The sequence below is a fragment of the Carcharodon carcharias genome, chromosome 14 (assembly GCF_017639515.1).
Source record: "Carcharodon carcharias isolate sCarCar2 chromosome 14, sCarCar2.pri, whole genome shotgun sequence".
Taxonomy (NCBI): Eukaryota; Metazoa; Chordata; class Chondrichthyes; order Lamniformes; family Lamnidae; genus Carcharodon; species Carcharodon carcharias.
This window is the reverse complement of record NC_054480.1, coordinates 126,986,499-127,005,042: the sequence shown is the minus strand read 5'-3', so window position 1 is coordinate 127,005,042 and position 18,544 is coordinate 126,986,499. Positions and strand designations below refer to the sequence as shown.

The 18,544-nt window shown below is 44.1% G+C and overlaps 1 protein-coding gene across 2 annotated transcripts in view; it reads right to left on the bottom strand.

Annotated features, from left to right (window-relative positions):
- Positions 1-2,869: 2,869 nt before the first annotated feature.
- Positions 2,870-18,544, bottom strand: part of LOC121286869 (arrestin domain-containing protein 2-like) — a 28,722-nt gene continuing 13,047 nt past the window's right edge. Inside the window, exons 1-8 of one of the 2 annotated variants that reach the window (XM_041204045.1) lie at positions 17,205-17,597; positions 11,563-11,632; positions 10,768-10,915; positions 9,180-9,282; positions 7,847-8,103; positions 7,275-7,437; positions 6,370-6,533; positions 2,870-5,583 (exon numbers count right to left, since the gene is read on the bottom strand). In XM_041204045.1, coding sequence (XP_041059979.1) covers positions 5,530-5,583; positions 6,370-6,533; positions 7,275-7,437; positions 7,847-8,103; positions 9,180-9,282; positions 10,768-10,915; positions 11,563-11,632; positions 17,205-17,478 — 1,233 coding nt within the window. In that variant the 5' untranslated portion in view covers positions 17,479-17,597 and the 3' untranslated portion in view covers positions 2,870-5,529. Of the gene's footprint in view, positions 5,584-6,369; positions 6,534-7,274; positions 7,438-7,846; positions 8,104-9,179; positions 9,283-10,767; positions 10,916-11,562; positions 11,633-17,204; positions 17,598-18,544 lie in introns of those variants that run through there. The other variant, XM_041204046.1, reaches the window with a different exon arrangement.

The window sequence follows — 18,544 nt, the reverse complement described above, 5'->3', positions numbered from 1 at the left end:
TTGTCAAGGGTCTGGACTTTGCAGGCAGGCTCAATCTAAAAGGATTTTTAGCCATTCTATCGGGGAGAGAGCAGGGGTGTAGGATTAATTGGATAGCTCTTTCAAAGAGCCAGCACAGATACAATGGGCCAAATGGCCTCCTTCTGTGTCATACGATTCTAGATCCCTGTCTTCTCCCCCTGCTAAAGATGATGAATCCTTGCTGAAACATTCTCAAGCACCAGCTGCTTTCTGGGTAAAGGAAGAAAGTTTGCATTTATATAGCACTTTTCACATCCCAAATATTTACTCTTTGAGCCCCCAGTACCTCAATGGGTAGATTCACTGCTCATGCACTCCCATGGACATGCCCTACTCTTAGCTCACTTAGCTGATCCCAGGCAAGGATTAAAATTGACAGGCAGAGCTCCCTGGGATTAGAGAAGCAACAACTGAGCCTGGGACCCTACTCCTGACTGAGCAGCATTGGTGAGATAAAGCTCCCCCAACTAAAAAGTGTAGGTCGGTTGGTGCCCTCACCTGATATTGGGGTTGTGATAGGTACTGATGCATCACAAGGTGCAATGCCAGCTATCACACACACCCGAGTACACAGAAAGAATAAACAATTGAATGAAGTCATGTCAGCTTGGCTCAGTAGCTGGTACAAGACTCTCTAATCTTACACAGTGCTGCAACTGAGTTGACTTATTGATTTACTGGACCTAGAGTTACTGCATTGTCACTGTAGTGTAACCTGATTTAATCTTGCACAGTAGTCAGTGCAGAACAGCAGCTGCACCATCATATTGGTGTCACTCACTTAATGGTGATACTTATGCAATTTGCACAAAGCATCAGGATCAAGGTTGAACTTCAAAGAAAAGTTTGACTTAAACATTTTTTAAAGTCCTCACTAAAGGAAATGGCCTCTTTCTGTGATTGTCACCTGCTGACTTTGCAATGTGGGACAATGAGAAATGAGAGGTCAGAGTTGCAAAGACCTCCAAGGGGGCGTCAGGTAATGTATCCTCTCCCACACGCACCCCCCCACCCCCCCTGCCACGCGACCAGTGATCAATCTCTTCCCTGACTGTTGATGTAAGTGTGAACAGACAGATTATAAAGTGCACATTTGGTGCAGCTGCTGTTTCTGGGAATGAGATGGGGAAGTTTACACAGCCTGTCAGAGCTTGTATTGATTTCAAAATAGAAATGAAGCAAGGATCAACAGTAACAACTTGCATTTATAAAGCATCTTTAACATAACAAAATGTCCCAAAGTATTTCATGTGAGTGTTATCGACACAGATTAAGGTCACAGATTAGGCATAATCTCACCTGAGGGAACAGGTTCGAGGCACTAAATGGCCTCCTCTAATTTTCTTTAGTCATTTATGGGATGTGGCATCACTGGCTGGGCCAGCATTTATTGCCCATCCCTAATTGCCCTTGAGGTGGTGATGGTGGTGAGTTGCCTTCTTGAACCACTGCAGTTGTGGCATAGGTACACCCAGTGTTGTTAGGGAGTTCCAGGATTTCACCTAGCCACATGAGATATTAGAACAGATGACAGAACTTGGTCAAAGTAGGAGGTTTTGATGAGTGTCTTGAAGGAGAGGGGGAGAATTCCAGAACTTAGGGCCTCAGCAGCTGAAGGCATGGCCACCAATGGATTAAAATCTGGGACACTCAAGAGGCTAGATTTACAGGATTGTAGAGATCTCAGAAGGTTGTAGGGCTGGAGGAGATTATAGTGAGAGAGGCCATGGAAATATTTGAAAGCAAGGAGAAAGTTTGTTATTTATGAGAGGAACTGCATATATCTGAACAGTCAAATTACAAACGAAGGGAACTTTCTGTACATTCCTTCGAATTGCTGAGTTATAGGAATTTGAGATTAGGGTTGAAACTCATTTTTCTTTGGATAAACACTGGGATTAGCAACTCATTGTAGAAATTGCACATTGCGAAGCTAACATTTCCATAGACTCATCAATGATTCATAGACGCATGTTTTTTTTTCCCCTGCAATGTGTTATGTCGGAGCCAGCTGTGGCTGATTGAGTAACACTCTTGCCTCAGAGTCAGGAGATTGTGGGTTCAAGTCCCATTCGAGGCACTCAAAAGTACAATCCAAGCTATACCGAGGGAGTGCTGCACTGCCAGATGTGCCACCCTTTGGGTGAGTTGTTAAACTGAGGGCTCTGCCTGCCTTCAGGGGCAAGCATAAAAGATCCCATGGCTCTGTTTTGAAGAAGAGCAGGGGAGTTATCCTCAGACCATAATTTCTGTCTTAAATAATAATCATAAAACATTATCCAGTTGTTATCTGATTGCTGCTTGTGGGAGCTTGCTGGGCACTAATTGGTTGCTGCTTTGCCTAAATTAGTGACTATACTTCAGAAAGGAACGAAGACGGGTAAATGGAGTTGTGATGCAGATCAGCCATGATCTGCTTGGTGTAAAAATCTCAAGAGGGCTGAATGGCTTCTCCCTATTCCTATGTTTGGTCTTTAATGAGGTAACAGGTCACTGCTGGAATTTCACAGTGTGAACATTGGGACGGTGAGGGCCAGTGAGCTGCTTGACTACAGGGATCACTATAACCAAAGCTGCCCTTGTTTTCACTCAACACTACATTATTTAGCGGGAGTCAGGAGAATCGAGTGATCAGAAGCAGGAGCTCCCGATAATTCTTCCCATATCCCTAGTCCCCGCTGAGGTAAGTCAACTCTTTGCAGCTGGAGATGGAACCCATCCTGTTGGACTCAGTACCATTCTGGATGGCACATGTACCACGTGAACCAGTAGGAGGGCTCTCATTAAGTATAATCAGCCAAACAGACATGCAGGCTCAATTATTAAGAAAGGATGACCAAGTCACTGCAAGGATCTGATAATGTTTTATTGTAAAAAAAATACAAAAATAACTTTTATTTTAAAAAAGAGGCAATTTAAAGCCTGAAAAGTGTGTAGGATTTTATATACAAGGAAGATGGATATAATTCTAATCATCTTCCATATAACCAGAAATATTTCCTGCAACTCTCCCTTAAACCTAAGGGTTTCCAACTCTGGCAGGATGCATTCCTGAAGGTTCTGACTTCCTGTCTCCAAAATCCCACCCTCAATCTCGCACCACTGGCTGCCTTACAAGCCCATTCTTGCATCACCCCAACTTCCACGGCCAGAAAGCAAACCACCTCTTCACTATTCCCCCTCCCTCACATTTAGATGGATTGTGACTGCCAGCCTTTTTACACCATCTCTAATATTTTTGTAACTAATAAATGTCAAAAAAAAGAAAAAATATCTTTTAATGTCTCTGAGATATTTCTTCCCAAAGATTTTCTCTTGTAGTCTCCTGGAGATTAATCCTTAATTTTTGGAAACTCCAGGGCACTCCTGGAGGGTTGGCAACATGATGACTATCCCCAAACCATGAGTACAACCATCCATCACTACAAGTTATCTTCAAGAATTAACTTTTCTTCTTTCAAGTAAAACCCAAATAAAGATGTCAAAAATCAATGTAAATTACCAACATATTGCATGTTTTACCCTCCATAAACTTGTCACCCAAAAACTCTGCTGCCAGTGTCCTAACTCACACCAACTCCTGTTCACTCATTACCCTTGTGCTCACTGACCTACAATGGCTCCTGGTTAAGCAACACCTAGTCTCTAAAATTCTTATCCTCGTTTTCCAATTCTTCCATGGTCTTGCTTGTAAACCTCCAACAACATTCCAGGATCCCCGTGCCTGCGATTTTAATCACTCCACAATTGATGACCATAGCGTCAGCTGCTTGGGTCCTAAACTCTGAAATTACTTTCACAAACCTCTCTGCCTCTCTAAACTCAAGTTGCTCCTTATTGACTGAGCTCATCAACTTATGTAAATTGGTGTCAAATTTTGTTTGATTACACCCCTGTGAAGCACTTTGGAATATTTTACCACTTAAAATGTTCTACAAAAATACTAGTTGCTGTTGTTCTCCCTTTTAGAATTAGTGTAATAGTTGCTCAGAGAGGAAGGTTCTCCTACTAAGGCAGCAGGAGGTGTGGTGAGGCGTAGGATTCTGGTCACATTATAGGTCTAACTCCACAATGCAGGAGAAGGCCAGTTGATTAACACCGTCATATCTGTTTCTCTTTACACATTTACAAAGATAACCCTGACTTTGTTAAAAAAAGGCACAGAAGAAAACAACTCATTACAATTCTGCAGATCCTTCTAATGGGGAAAGCATGAATTATCATAACTGTGGCCATATTTTGTCACCACTGATCAGTGATATCTTATGCAACCTCTCCTCTTACTCTCTAGCATTCCTTCCCAAATCCCTCTCTCTGCCTCGCCACCTCTGTCCCCTTATTGAACCTTTCAAAATCCATTTCTCTGACAAATCACCTCTCCTAATCTCTCCCTTTCTGGCTCACTGTCCATTTATCTTGGGGAAAAACCTTAGGACATCTTTTTTAAAAAAAAGACGTAAAAGGCATGAAATAATAAAGAATGGTTATTGATCATAACTTTGCAAGGATTCATCTCTACATCAGAAATTCTCTCAGCTCAGGATGTTCTGTACTACTCTTCTCCACAACCCCAGCTTTGACACTCAAGGAGATCGTCTTGGAATTTGGATTTGAGGGCTGGTTACCTCAGAAATTATTAAAAAAAACACTTTCCATCATTTTTTTTCTTTTTTTTAAAAAAAAATTTCCTCTAACATTGAAACCTAGTCTCTCACACCCACCAGTGTTTTGACCGCCACCTGGCATTGAATCTCTCTCTATGGATATATCGTGACTGATGGTGGGGGGGGCAAAATGGGGAGGTCATAGCCACAATACAGATTGGTGAATTGTGACGCACAGTTCACATAATATGAAAAAGTAAATCAGGCAGGATTTGTGTGGCCAAATCAAACTCTCAAACATCGACTTCTTAAACTGGGGTGGCTCTCTAACTCCCAGAATACATGCAGAAACAAACACCAAGACCCCCACCCATCCCGAACACCTTCTCTGGTGTGTACTGTACCCATTTGTATAAGTTGGAGGTGCAAAGCAGATTGACAGCAAGCTCTGGCAAAACAAATACCCAACCAGAGAGTCATCAACACTGGAGGTAGGGGAGGGAGTGTTGAACCCACTTAACTACCACGTGTCCAATATATAGAAGAACCCTCTATGCATCATCTGTCACTGTCACATCTGCCCATTGGATCTGCTAGAGGCAGTGGCATGGAGCCATTTGAGGAGATGTTAAGCTCAGTGGAACAGGTAGCCAAGAGAGACGGCAAACAGTTCAGCACAAGGCAAGAGGCGGGCTGAGGATCCCAATCCAACTTGCATCATCTCCACAGAGGTCAGAGATCATTCTCTCTTTCCCTTTACGAGGGTTGGTCCTGTTCCTCTTCAGACGGCAATATCCCGAGTTTGCTTTCAAGGTGTCTGGGAAGTGTCCCTAGGCCCTTAAGCTGGTTTTAAAATCTCGCTTTTCCTTTTTTATTTTGTGTGTTGCATGCCACGGTGAATTCTTCAGCAGGTCATACATCGGCGACGCATGTCTGATCTTGGAGGATGGGGATCAATCTAAAAGACAAAACACACAACAGGAAAATGCAGTTGAGAGAATGTGCTGGAGATCATTTCGTAAGAGGTAATGAACCTTTAGAAACAAGAGTGACCTGATCTGCAGATACACAGTTCACCAAAAATAACAACACAGGTAAACAAGAAATTAAACAAAAACACAAATAAAGAACAAAGGTTTACTTCTAGGGGGATAGAATTGAAAAGCAGATAAGTCATGTTTAACTTGTAAAGGACCTTGGTTAGACTACACTTGGAGAACTGTGAACACTTCTGGTCTCCATATTGTAAATAGGATATAGAGGCACTGGAGAAAGTGCAACAAAGATTTACTGGAGTGATACTAGAACTGAGAGGATAAAAATGTCAGGAAGGAATTAACAGGCAAGGGCTCTTTTCATTGGAAAAGACAAGGCTGAGGGGTGACCTGACAGAGGTCTTCAAGATTATGATAGGGTGTTTGAGAGGGTAGATGTAGAGATGTTTCCACTTGAGGGCAAGATCAGAACTAGGGCCCATAAATAAGATAACATTAATAAACCCAACAGGGAATTCTTTACCCAGTGAGTGGTGAGAATATGGAACTCTCTACAATAAGGAATGATTGAGGTGAATAGTATAGGAAACTAGATAAACACATGAGGCAGAAAGGAATAGAAGGGTATGCTGATAGGGAGGGACGAAGACAACTGGTCTACAGCATGAACACCAGCATGGACCAGTTGGGCTGAATGACCTGTTTCTGGGCTGTAAATTATTTGTGAGGCAAGGTTTGCCAAATCTTACCTCTGAGTAGATGGGTGGAGGTCGATAACGGAATTCCTGCACGTAGGCAAAGAAGGGTCGCTCCAGCATTCCCCCGATTACCTCATCCTCCTCTGGGAGGGACAGTTCTTGGTCAGTCCGTTCAGCTTGTTCCTCAGAAACTACCTCCGAGTAATCAGGGGGAGCTGAAATAGAATGAGATTGACATTAGGTCAAATGTGGAAAGTTGGGGTGGAGAATAACAAAAGTTTAAAGAAACTGAACGCTCTATTAATCTGAAACTGAGGGGTGGTGGAGCCAGGGGCACATAGGCTAGTAAAGAAGACTTGACATAAAGTATATAAAAGACGTTGCTGTTTTAAAGCTTCTCAGGATCAGGAGGCCAGTCAGCCCCTCAAGTCTCTTCCACCATTCAATCAGATAATGGCCGATCTGTACCTTAACTCCATTTACCCACCTTGGTTCTGTAACCCTCAATACTCTTACCCAACAAAAATCTATTAACCTCAATTCTGAAATTTTCAATTGCCCCCCAGTCTCAGCCTTTAGTATTATTTTTCCTCCTCTGCTACAGGAGCTGTCTGCTGCTGGGGTCCCCTTGACCAACAGGTGATCATCTGAGTACCACCCTCCATCCCTGCTGTAAAGCACTCTGGCTGTGAGGCTGATCTCATGGTTGAGTAGCTGGGAATGAGAAGTGGAAAGTTGTGTGGGGACGTCTAGAGCCTCTGCACATCAGGACAATAAGGAGAGGCTGAGGGGAAATTGGGAGGGTGGCATGCGAAAGGTTACATGAAAGGGTCACCATGTAAAACGTGCTGTGGATGGGAGGGAATGGGCAAGGATCATACAACTACAGAGTCTCGCTGCTATGAATCCTGGCACGATAGTTCGACGTGAAGCACAAGGCAGGGTGAGGTACTTACGCTCTGGTCTCTCAGGGAGGGCGAGGCGCAGCCAGTCGATATCCATACTGTATTGGCTCCCAACACTGGAGGAGCGACTGCCAAACGGGTGGAGGGGGATTGTGCCAATTACGAGGGGCAGCTCCAGGGACAGTTTGGATGTTCCCGGGATTTCAACATAAACCTGAAATGGTCAAACAAAAGAATCCATCCAATCAGAAAGCACCTCAGTCAAGAAAATATTCTCTTGCTACCGCTCTACACCCTTCTTGTTCTCTCTCTCTCTCACACACACACACACACACACACACACACACACACACACACACACACACACACACACACACACACACACACACACACACACACACACACACACACACACACACACACACACACACACACACACACACACACACACACACACACACACACACACACACACACACACACACACACCCTTTCTCACTCTTAACACTGCACACCCCCACCCCACCCACCCCCCAACTCTCTTGTTCTCTCCCTTCCTCTTCTTGTTTTCTCTGATGTTCCCCCCGCTCTGTAACAGCAGTGACTAACCCAGAGGCACCTACCCGTAGCATGTACTCCACCCGAATCACCCTGCACTGCAAGAGGGAGGGAGACAGGGGCGGGATCTTCAGGGGACGGCCATGCCATGACCCCCTCTTCCTGGGGGCAACACCCTCGCCTTGCAGAGTTGCCACCACCGATTTCTTCAGCTTCATCGTCCCCCTGGCGATGAAAGTCTGAATTTGGACGATGGAAGCTTTGGGGGTCACTGTGCGGGAGCAGCAGTTGTCAACCTCAGCAAAAATGGGGATCACCTCACCTGAGTAAACAAGACAGAGGTTAGTGTCGGAGAGCTCCAATCACACACAAACATCTATACATGAGGGGGGTGGGGGAAAAGAAAGAGGGGAAAATTTAAACCAACTCACTGGGCAGGAAGCCCAGGGGATGGGGTAGAGCGCTGGCTTACCCCATACAGAACTCAATACTACTCTCTGTTGGCTTCAATGGGGAAGTAGAAATTATGAGGTGTGAAACTAGGATTGCCCCCAATCCCCAACAGTTTCATGTGGCCGGGGGTGGTGGTGGTGGTGGTGCGGTTGGCTAAAAAATTGTCCCACACACTTTGTAACTCTTCAAAGATCATTCCTGTGCCTCTTCTGTCTTGTATTTTTACAATTCCATAGAACTATGGAAACAGGAGGAGGCCATTCAACCTCTCAAAATTATTCCCCAATTCAATCATATCATGGCTCATCTGAATCTAAACCCCATTTATCCCCCCTTTATTCCACAGCCCTTTATATTACTACTCAACAAGTATCTATCAATTTGAGTCTTGAAAACTCCAATTCACTCCTGGCAACTGCCCCTGAATGGCCTGGCTCCAACTTTAAGGCAATGTCTTCTTGTTCTGGACTCCCCACCTCCCCCACCACAAGAGGAAATAGTTTCTCTGTACTGATTCAATAGAATTCTTTTGTTATTTTAAACACATCGATAACATCACCTCTCAATGATCTAAAGTCAAGGGAACATGAGACAAGTTTATGAAATTTGTCCTTGTTATTTAACCCTTTAAACCCCAGTATCATTCTGGAGAGTCAGAACTGAACGTAAAAGATCCCATGGAAACTACTTTGAAGAAATGTCAGGTGTTTCTCCCCAGTGTCCTGGCCAATATTTATCCCTCAAGCAACATTAAAAAAACAGATCATCATATCCTTGCTATTTGTGGGATCTTGCTGTGTCCAAATCCAAATTTGCTTCCATGTTTCCTATGTTACAATAGTGACTACACTTCAAAAGTACTTCATTGGTTGTAAAGTGGTTGAGACAGGCACTATAGAAATTTTACCCTTTACAAATAAAGGATGCTTGTGAAAATTCTGTTACCTGGTGTATAGCCTTTTCGGTCAATCTTTGCTGTAAGGCACACATGACCAAGGTTACAGTACCAGACACGAGCCAACTTCTCTTTTGTGCCCGCTTGGGGAGCCTGGTTGGAGAAAAGGCAAGAAACTTAAGAATGTGAAACATCCATTCGGTTCATCAACCACATTCCTGATGCAAACCCATGGAACCCTTGACCCTGGAAACTCTACCACTCACTTAAAACCTCCCACAGTCCAGACACAATCTACCCACCCTGACAGCAAGTTCAGCATTAACACTCATTGGTCCTCCAAGGGGAAAATTGAGCAGAATTTCAGAAAACTCACCCTGACATTGGTTATTCAGCACAGTCCTGCTACTCACAGGCAGAAGAACGAACTTTCAACCTCTCCTCCCCACCACCTCCCATCTGTCCTTTATAGTGCAAGAACCAATGGATCCCGGTGATTTTAAACACCTCAAGTTCATACCCGAAATCTTTAATTCCAGGTCCCAGCTTGATGGACAGGGGTGAGTGAGGGGAAAGGTTTCCTCTATTCAAATGAAATTAAAAAGTTTTTCATCAAAAAGTGGACTGGGGGGCGGGTGTGGAGGTTACAATTCAGATAGGAGGATTTGCTGTTTGGGGAGCACAGAGCTGGTGCAAGCCATCCACTGTCATTGGGAGTGGCCCCTTGGCAGCAATATAGGAACAGGAGGAGGCCATTCAGCCTCTTGGTGTTTCGCCATTCAGTTAGATTGTGGCTGATCTGTATCTCAAATCCATCAACCCATCTTGGTTCCGTAACCCTTGGTACCCTTGCCCAACAAAAATCTGTCAACCTCAGATTTGAAGTTTTTAATTGATTCCCACCCTCAGCTTTTGGTGGGGGAGAGAATTCCAGACTTCCTCTCCCCTTTTGTGTAAAGAAATTGGAGCCTCTACCATCACAATCCATAGCTCCAGGCTACAACATGCAGATAAAGTGGATGTTGCCACAGTGACTCAGAGTCCTTGGGGCGCCAGTTGGCTGAACTGTGGATCAGATTGGTGCCAACACCATGGGGTTTGACTCCCATCCCAGCTGGGATTCGGAACCTGCCTCCTCACACTACCCGATAGTGGTGCTGTGGATCAGATCTGCCTGCGTTCAGAGAACTGAAGATCTACCCTAACCTTATCCATTTTAAAAACCTCAATTGAAACTTTGCTTAATTCTCTGTACTCAAGGGAGTGTGAGTCCAGCAACCGGTCCTCATAATTTAACCCTTTCAGCCCCTCTGGTGAATCTGTATGGCATTTTGTGGCAGAGTTTGCCTCCTCAGAATCAGCTTGTTCAGCCATCCAAAGAAGTGCAGCAGATGATCTCATCTGACCTCATCAAGTTCTGAGGCTGCATTCCCATCATCTCAGAGATGGGAGGATGCCAACCAACCCCCTTCCTGATGATGGTGCCCATTAACTGAACACAGTCACTCCAGGTTACCTACAGCTTTGTATAACTGTCACAACACTTTCTCTCCTTTTTGTATTTAAGATAGAGGTAAGATACACATAGTTAACCACAGTCCCTGGATTCCCACAGTTTGATGGTGATGGGATTCTTACCAGCAATGAGGGGGTGTTGATGTCAATGGGCTCAATTACTGTGAACTCCCGTTTGATTTTCTTAACAGTGGCCCAAGGACGATGAAGTTTGACTTTGACCCAGTACCGCACACTTCCATGCTTTCCCTCGAAGGATGTCACCAGATTCCTACATGAAGATGAGGGGAACAAAATCTGCATGTTAACTAAACACAGCAGGAAAATAAAAATCAGTGGCAAAAATTGATGGATTATAATGGAATTTTTTTTTGAGAATAGTGTTTGCTTCTTACACTGGGAGGACTAACTGGGGAAACATCTCACATGATTCAACTGCCACAGTTCCACACTCTTCCTATTCATCCTCACTGTGTTGTGATCAATCACTATCACTTCCTGCTCTTCCAGAGGACCCTGTCACTGTGGACCTGTTCACTTGTCTCAATTTTTTTCTTCACCAACACCAGACTAGTGTCAATTAATAGCTACTTCTGGACTCAACTCAGGCCTTCTCCTAACATTTTTCGATCTTGTTGTCTGCAGATCTTTGGTACAGTCAAATCAACACTAAAAGTGTTATTATTGTTATCTAAAAATGTTTTTTGTACAGAAGCCAATAGTGAGATATGGTAGGGTTCAATGAATGCAACAAGATAAGCAAATGGCTTGGGCCCTCTGGTAGATCGATGGCTTGGGAAAAGGCTTTAGTGTACAATAAAGGGTCTTGTCCAGGGATCTATAGTGTGGCTCTACAGAGAAACAGTTGCCCTCAACCGGTTTGGGTACTCAACTTTAGTGAGGCATTAAGATACTCACTCTTCAGGAAGCTGAAAGCTGAATGGGAACTCATGTCTGCCAGCCTGGAGAACGGTGACATCACCATTATCTGAAAAGGAATAAACAATCCTTGAAAAACAATGGATCACACCACTCAATAACATTGTATGGATGCATTAGTTTGAGAGCTCAGGGAATGAGGTTGCAGTGGAGACTAAGCGACAGTGAGGGAAATAATCAAGCTAATAAAAAATGGCATGACATGCACTGGATACTGGTACCACTCACACTGGATCAGTATGACCCCACTCAACCACATGGCCACACAAGGATGAAGAACATCCCCTCATTGATACTCTTCCCTTCTGAAGGTTATGGGCTCAAACCTCACTCCAGAGCCTCGAACACACAGTCCAGACCAACACACCCAGCGCAGAACAGTGGGGAGGTCTGCACTGTCAAAGGTGGGGTATTTCGGTATTTTCAAGTGGGCATAAAAAATCCCATGGCGCTATTCTGTAGAACAACAGAGGAGTTTTCCGCAGTGTCCTGGCCAATATTCATTCAACCAACATCAAAAAAATAGATTATATGGTCATCATCAGATTGCTGTTTGTGGAATCTTGCTGTGTGCAAATTAGCTGTTGCATTTCCTACGTTAGAATAGTGACCACACTTCAGAAAAAAGTGTTTCATTGGCTGTAAAGTGCTTTGGGATATGCTGAGGTTTAGGTTATATCACTGTAGGTTCTTTGTATAATGTCCTAATGCTATGAGGATTGCCAGAGTCCCAAACTGAGGTCACTATTTGAAATGTAACACTGCTATTTTGTTTTAGTCTAATTACCATTGGGTGGGTGTGTGTGTGTGGGGTGGGGGGGGTGGTGAAGGAAATGAGGGTGCATGCTACCTCTATAGCCAAATAAAACCTCATCTTAATGGAAGTTTAATTTGATGTGGCCTACTCATATTAAAAATCACATCACGTCACTCTGCTGCCTAACCTGCCCCCAATTCCCCCACCACCAAACCTTCCCCATCCCTTCCCAAGTTAAACAATACAGGGGCTTTTACTAGAGAAAGTCATTTTAGTCATCCATTGGATATTTTTGGCTTGTCTATTTTCTGTCTAATTGGGCTGCAGCAACAACGAGGCTGATGCAATTAAAAGAAACTGATGAACTCCATCTACAACCTGCTAACACTTCCACCCTCCTCTTTGAAGCTAATTCAACACATTTCTTTACTCAGGACAACTCAACAAAAGGTGGGCCCTGCCAGCCAGCAATGTGACAATCGCAGGTTGTTTGTCTTTTACTGAATCGATGACCTTAGGACTCTCCTGGCGGGTCGGGCTCTGTCGGAATGTTCCGGATGGTTAGCCATCCACATCCCACAGGGAGTGAAGGTCATTGGCCTAATGTCAGATAGCGCTAAATTGCAATGGACAGAATAATTCACGGATTCCATCAACTGACCTCTTATTGGGCAATAAGTCAGCCACAACTCTCAAGAACGACAACACAAAGTGTTATCACCTTGTGGTCAAGAGAACAACTGAAGGACACCAGACTGCAAGAGGCTTTAGGGAAGATGATAGCAGTCAAATGGCTTTGATTAAGCAACTCCCAAGTTTTGGGTTCTCAAAGTCTGTAGGAGGAAAGGAATATTCAATGGTGTTTGAGTAGGAGAAAGTGCGATGAGTCTCGTCTTCAACACTCGAGGTTGAGGGAAATGGAGCTTAGAGGCAGAAGCGCTTTCAGCATTCCCAGATTGCTTAGAAGCTGAGAGTGCAGTTTTCATCCTGATACTTGCCAAAGCCAGGACAACAATGGTATTGACCCTCCTGGTGGTCAGTGTGATGTAGAGGGAGTAGAGAAGTGAGATTTCATCTAGTTGGGGTGGGGGGCATCCAGAACAAGGGGGCATAACCTTAAAATTGGAACCAGACCATTCAGGGGTGATGTCAGCAAGTGTTACTTCACACAAAGGGGGAGTGGAACCCTGTGACTCTATCCCCCAAAAATCTGCTGAGGATCAGGGGTTGGGGGGGGGGGGGGGGGGGGGGGGGGGGGGGGGGAGTGGCGGTGGCGGGGGAGCAGAATTGAAAATTTTAAAACTTATAGTGATAGATTTTAGTTGGACTTGGACAATGATATTAAGGGTTATGGAACAAAGACAGGTAGAATAGAGTCAAGATACAGATCGGCCATTATCTAACAGAATAGGCTTGATGGGCTGAATGGCCTCTTCATGTTTCCATATTGTGCACAGGGTGCATTATTATATTACACATAATCACGATTAACTCAGTTAATTGAAAGCCTCCTCGTTACAAGGCCCACGAAGTTCCTTCAATCATTCACTGGGGAGGAGGATGATATGAAGACAGACAGGACAGCCCGATTACGAATTCCATCTCCTCACTCATTTACTCAACTCATTCAGCCATTGGGACCTGAGGAATTGGAGAATACGTGATGCAAAACTACGACTCAAATGAGCTCATAAGTTTGTTATAGTTTCTTTGCACTCTTTCCCTTAGAGAGCGCAGTGTGAAGGATTCACAGGTTGATTAATGGTCTGGCAGGATTGTGATGTCATTAACTTTGTATCTACATGCTCGTTCCCTGGGGCCAGAATTGTGTGAAATAGTGCAAGGATTCTCAGGTTAACATTCTGAGAGGCTGCAAAGTGTACCGCTCATGGCCATAACCACCTTTATAGCAACCGCAGTGGGGAGGGGTCATGGGTTAGCAAGAAGGTTTCATGAGCCCATGACACATTCAGTGGAGCGAAGGTGGAGTTGGGGGGTTTGTTGGGTGGGTATTGTAAATTTGTAAGTACCCTGTACAATGGACCCTCCCAGATCAGTAAGATCCCAGTGTTGAAGCTACACTCTGCAATGGATTGGCTTATCTCAGCCCAGGTGATGAGAGGGAGACAGGGTGGGGAGGAGCACAGGGGTTACTATCAGCTTCAGACACAACACAGCAAGGAAGGAGGAGAGAGAGTTAATAACAATTTCCATTCAATGGTGAAACACCAGAGCAAAAGGACAAAAGTAAGTAAAAGATCTGGGATTTAGGAGTTTCATATTTGGGGCTGACTTTTAACATTTGCCTCTAACCCCCTTATAAACTTTGAACCTGGGTCTAGGCAGAGCTGAGAATGTGGCCCAGTGACTGCTCCCGCTCTGTTATTAATTTGTCTGCCCTAGGCATTCTGTCCCCCTCCATCAATGATGCCTGAACAATGACTAATTGTCAAAGCAAAATAAAATGTTAAAAAAACCTTGGCAGCGAGAATCATGTCCGTACATGTTGAACAACATACAGAAACAAGATAAAAGCAAAAAACTGCAGATGCTGGAAATCCAAAACAAAAACAAAAATACCTGGAAAAATTCAGCAGGTCTGGCAGCATCTGCGGAGAGGAACAGAGTTAGCATTTGGAGTCCGCATGACTCTTCAACAGGACTAAGGAAAAATAGAAAAGAGGTGAAACATAAGCTGGTTTAAGGGGGGGTGGGACAAGTAGAGCTGGATAGAGGGCCAGTGATAGCTGGAGATTGCCAAAAGATGTCACAGACAAAAGGACGAAGAGGAGTTGACGGTGGTGATATTAGCTAAGAAATGTGCTAATGGCGACATTAAGGGTAGAAAGCAGAATGAACAAGGTACAGATAGCCCTAGCTGGGGTGGGGTGCGGGGGGAAGGAATCGATATAGGCAGCCTATCAGTGGCCCTCTACCCAGCTCTACCTGTCCCACCCCCCCTTAAACCAGCTTATATTTCATCTCTTTTCTATGTTTCCTTAGTTCTGATGAAGAGTCATTCGGACTCGAAACTTTAAACGAACAGAAACACACTGTTCGCTTCCCCATACCTGCAAGGTAACCCACTACCTACAGGGTCAACATAGCTGGGACGATGGGACAAATTTCTATCTAACTGCAAGGATTACTTTATCAATTTCTTTAATGCAGAAAGTTACCAGAGCAAAATGATCTTGAGGATGCTTTAAGAATCCTGCAGAAAGATTGTCAAGCATCTTGTTATGAATGGTTATTCTATAGGAAAAATGATCAGATTTGAAACATTTACAATTAATTGCCACAATGCCCTTCTGGATTTGTAGATTGACAGTCCATGAACACTAGCTTTATACTTTCTTATGTCTTCTTTTTCTCCTGTTCCTTCGCCCTGCACCTTTTTCTAAACTACCTGTCTGCAGAACGTTTGCAGCTGAAATGTTGACACTTCCCCTCTCTCTTCTGTCACATCTGACTCGGAGAGGGAGTGAGGAAGAGCACGAGAGAGAGAGGGAAGACAAAGACTAACCTTGTTTTGGGCTCTTAAAATTTTAAATGTGGTGGAACTCAAAACTGACAATAAAAACAGCAGAACAAAAACAGAATTACCTGGAAAAACTCAGCAGGTCTGGCAGCATCGGCGGAGAAGAAAAGAGTTGACGTTTCGAGTCCTCATGACCCTTCAGTTCTGTCGAAGGGTCATGAGGACTCGAAACGTCAACTCTTTTCTTCTCCGCCGATGCTGCCAGACCTGCTGAGTTTTTCCAGGTAATTCTGTTTTTGTTTTGGATTTCCAGCATCCGCAGTTTTTTTGTTTTTATATTAATAAAAACAGCAGGTCCAGGATCAGAAGCAGAGAAATAAAAGTCCAGTTATTTCATAACATTTCTCTTCTTCAAAGCGTTTAAGGAATAGTCCCTTAATGTACATTTTGTACTTCTTTAGATGTTTAGATTGTGCACCTTCCTGTCCAAAAGTGGACAGGTGCTGAGCCAGTTAAAGGGCGAAGCAGACAAGGTCTGACTGGCACCGTGACTTGGGGGGGGGGGGGGGGGGGGGGGGGGGTGGGGAGAGATTAAACAAAGGCTGTGGAAAAGGACTGAAATGAACCAGCCAGCAGAGTTGACAGGGAATCGTTTGACGAACAGCGCAGTGAGAGGGGCGAATAACTTGGCTTCATACACCAGTTAAAATAGATTTTTAAACAATGAAAGGGCACATCACTGTGGCAAAAGCAGAGCGAGGAACACAGGACCTGCAGCAACCAGTGTCTCAGTGACACATCCAGGACCTCACACCGTAATTACTCCAGGGCCTTCCCAAGTCTCAAATCAGGGCAATAAATGTCCCAATCGCAGAAGGAAGACAACGAGTAACTCAAAAGTTACGTGACAAAACACACAGACACAATTGCGCTGGATTTAAAAAGACAGATTCACAATCTCGTCAAAATGAAAATGAAACTTACTTTCTGATTTCGGAGAAAGGTTACTGTAATGACCGTAAAAGCATCAGTATCACACTGTAATCAGCTGAACTCCAGGAGTCAAAGTTTCAATTTGAGGGGATTTTTGATAGCACCATGGCAATGAAACACTCATTCGCCATACCAGGGCAGTAGAGGAGTCGTCTTTGTTGCCCTGGGTTCCAGCTGATAGCTTGTATCATCACATTATACCCCCCGTCTCTCTTTGCCTCGAAACTTCACATTTTAAAATAAAATAGTGCTGGAGGAGACCATTAGGCCCATTATGCCTGCACAGGCTCTTTGAAAAGAGCTATCTTAGAACTATAGTCAATTCCAATCGCTCTCCTCTTGAAGCAAGGTGCCAATAAGTTTTAATACATGTGACAATAGGATACTGACCTAGTTGGAGAAGATTTATCCTCTTGTTATAGTACTCCACTTCATCGCTGTAGTTCTGGGTGTAAGCAGTGCTAGAGCCAGCACTTCTCGACTCAGTCCAATGAACTTTCGCATAGCCCTCTGCATGCAGCTTTAAGGACTGTATCTTCATTGCACCAGCGAGCTCCAGGACAACTTTCCCTGACACTTCATCCCCAGTGCTGTAAACTGGCACTGAACTGGGGTCTGGGCTGTCCAACACCATTGAAAACCTCTTCAACTTATCCAGAATCATCTTTCCTTTTCTTTTTAAATGGAACTTGAAGTTGCCGAAAAAGTCTTGCGACTTGCACTCAGAAAACAACCGATTTCACAAAGCAGCGTTTTGCACCCTGCTGCGATGAGGCTACCCCTTTAAATAGCCACAGAGTTCTCAGGCTGCAGGCGCGGCGGAGCTTGACAGGCAAGGATGGCCAATAGCGTGGCGGGCCATTCTCGCAGTTGTCCAATGGCAACTGGGAGTGGAGGCGGGACTTGACCGCCTCTGATTGACAGCTCCCCGGGAGAGAAAAACAAGTGTCTGCGCGCATGCGCCCGGACCCGGCTGACCCACCTCGCTTGTTTTTCTTAAAACAGAAAAGGGGAACGCATAAAGCCGGAGTTAGACTTGAAAGACATAAATCTCTCCGCCTATTGGAAGGAAAACATCACGAGAGATTCCAGCCAGCAGGAAAACAACTAGGACAAGTTAAAAAACCGAGCCCAAAGCCAAATAAACAACTTCGAGGAAAGTTCCCAACTTTTGGAAAAGTTCCTAAACTTTTATCCTCTTTAAACTCCTTTACCCACTAAATGCAACTAAACATAAAACACAAGGGGTGATTTTGTTTTGCTCCCGAGCTTAATATTGATTTCAAACATATTGGAATAATTTTAAAAAGTGGTTTCACTCGAGATAACTCAGTACCAATGTTATTTTAATGGCAGTTCCAAATGTTTGAGCAAATATTTTGCTTGTAAACTTTCTATTCTTGATTTTAAAAGCATTGTCAATAAGTCAGGTTATGCAACTTCAGAAAAAAATCTGCAAACTTTGCAGTTCCCGAGCCCGACAAGTTTTATTTCTCCCAGAGGGATCCCTGGTTTCTTTGCTAATCAAACTGTCTCTTCAGTAAAACTAAATTAAAAGATGCAAATTCTCGACAGAACAAGGCATTTACAAAACAGCATTAGCTTGGAACAAAGATCTGCCAGACTATACTGAGAGGTTTACTTTTAAAAATAAATGCTGTAAGTTTCTTTCAAATGGCAGCTTTTAAAATCACTGATAATAAAGGAATATGGTGCCATGGAAAAAAAAT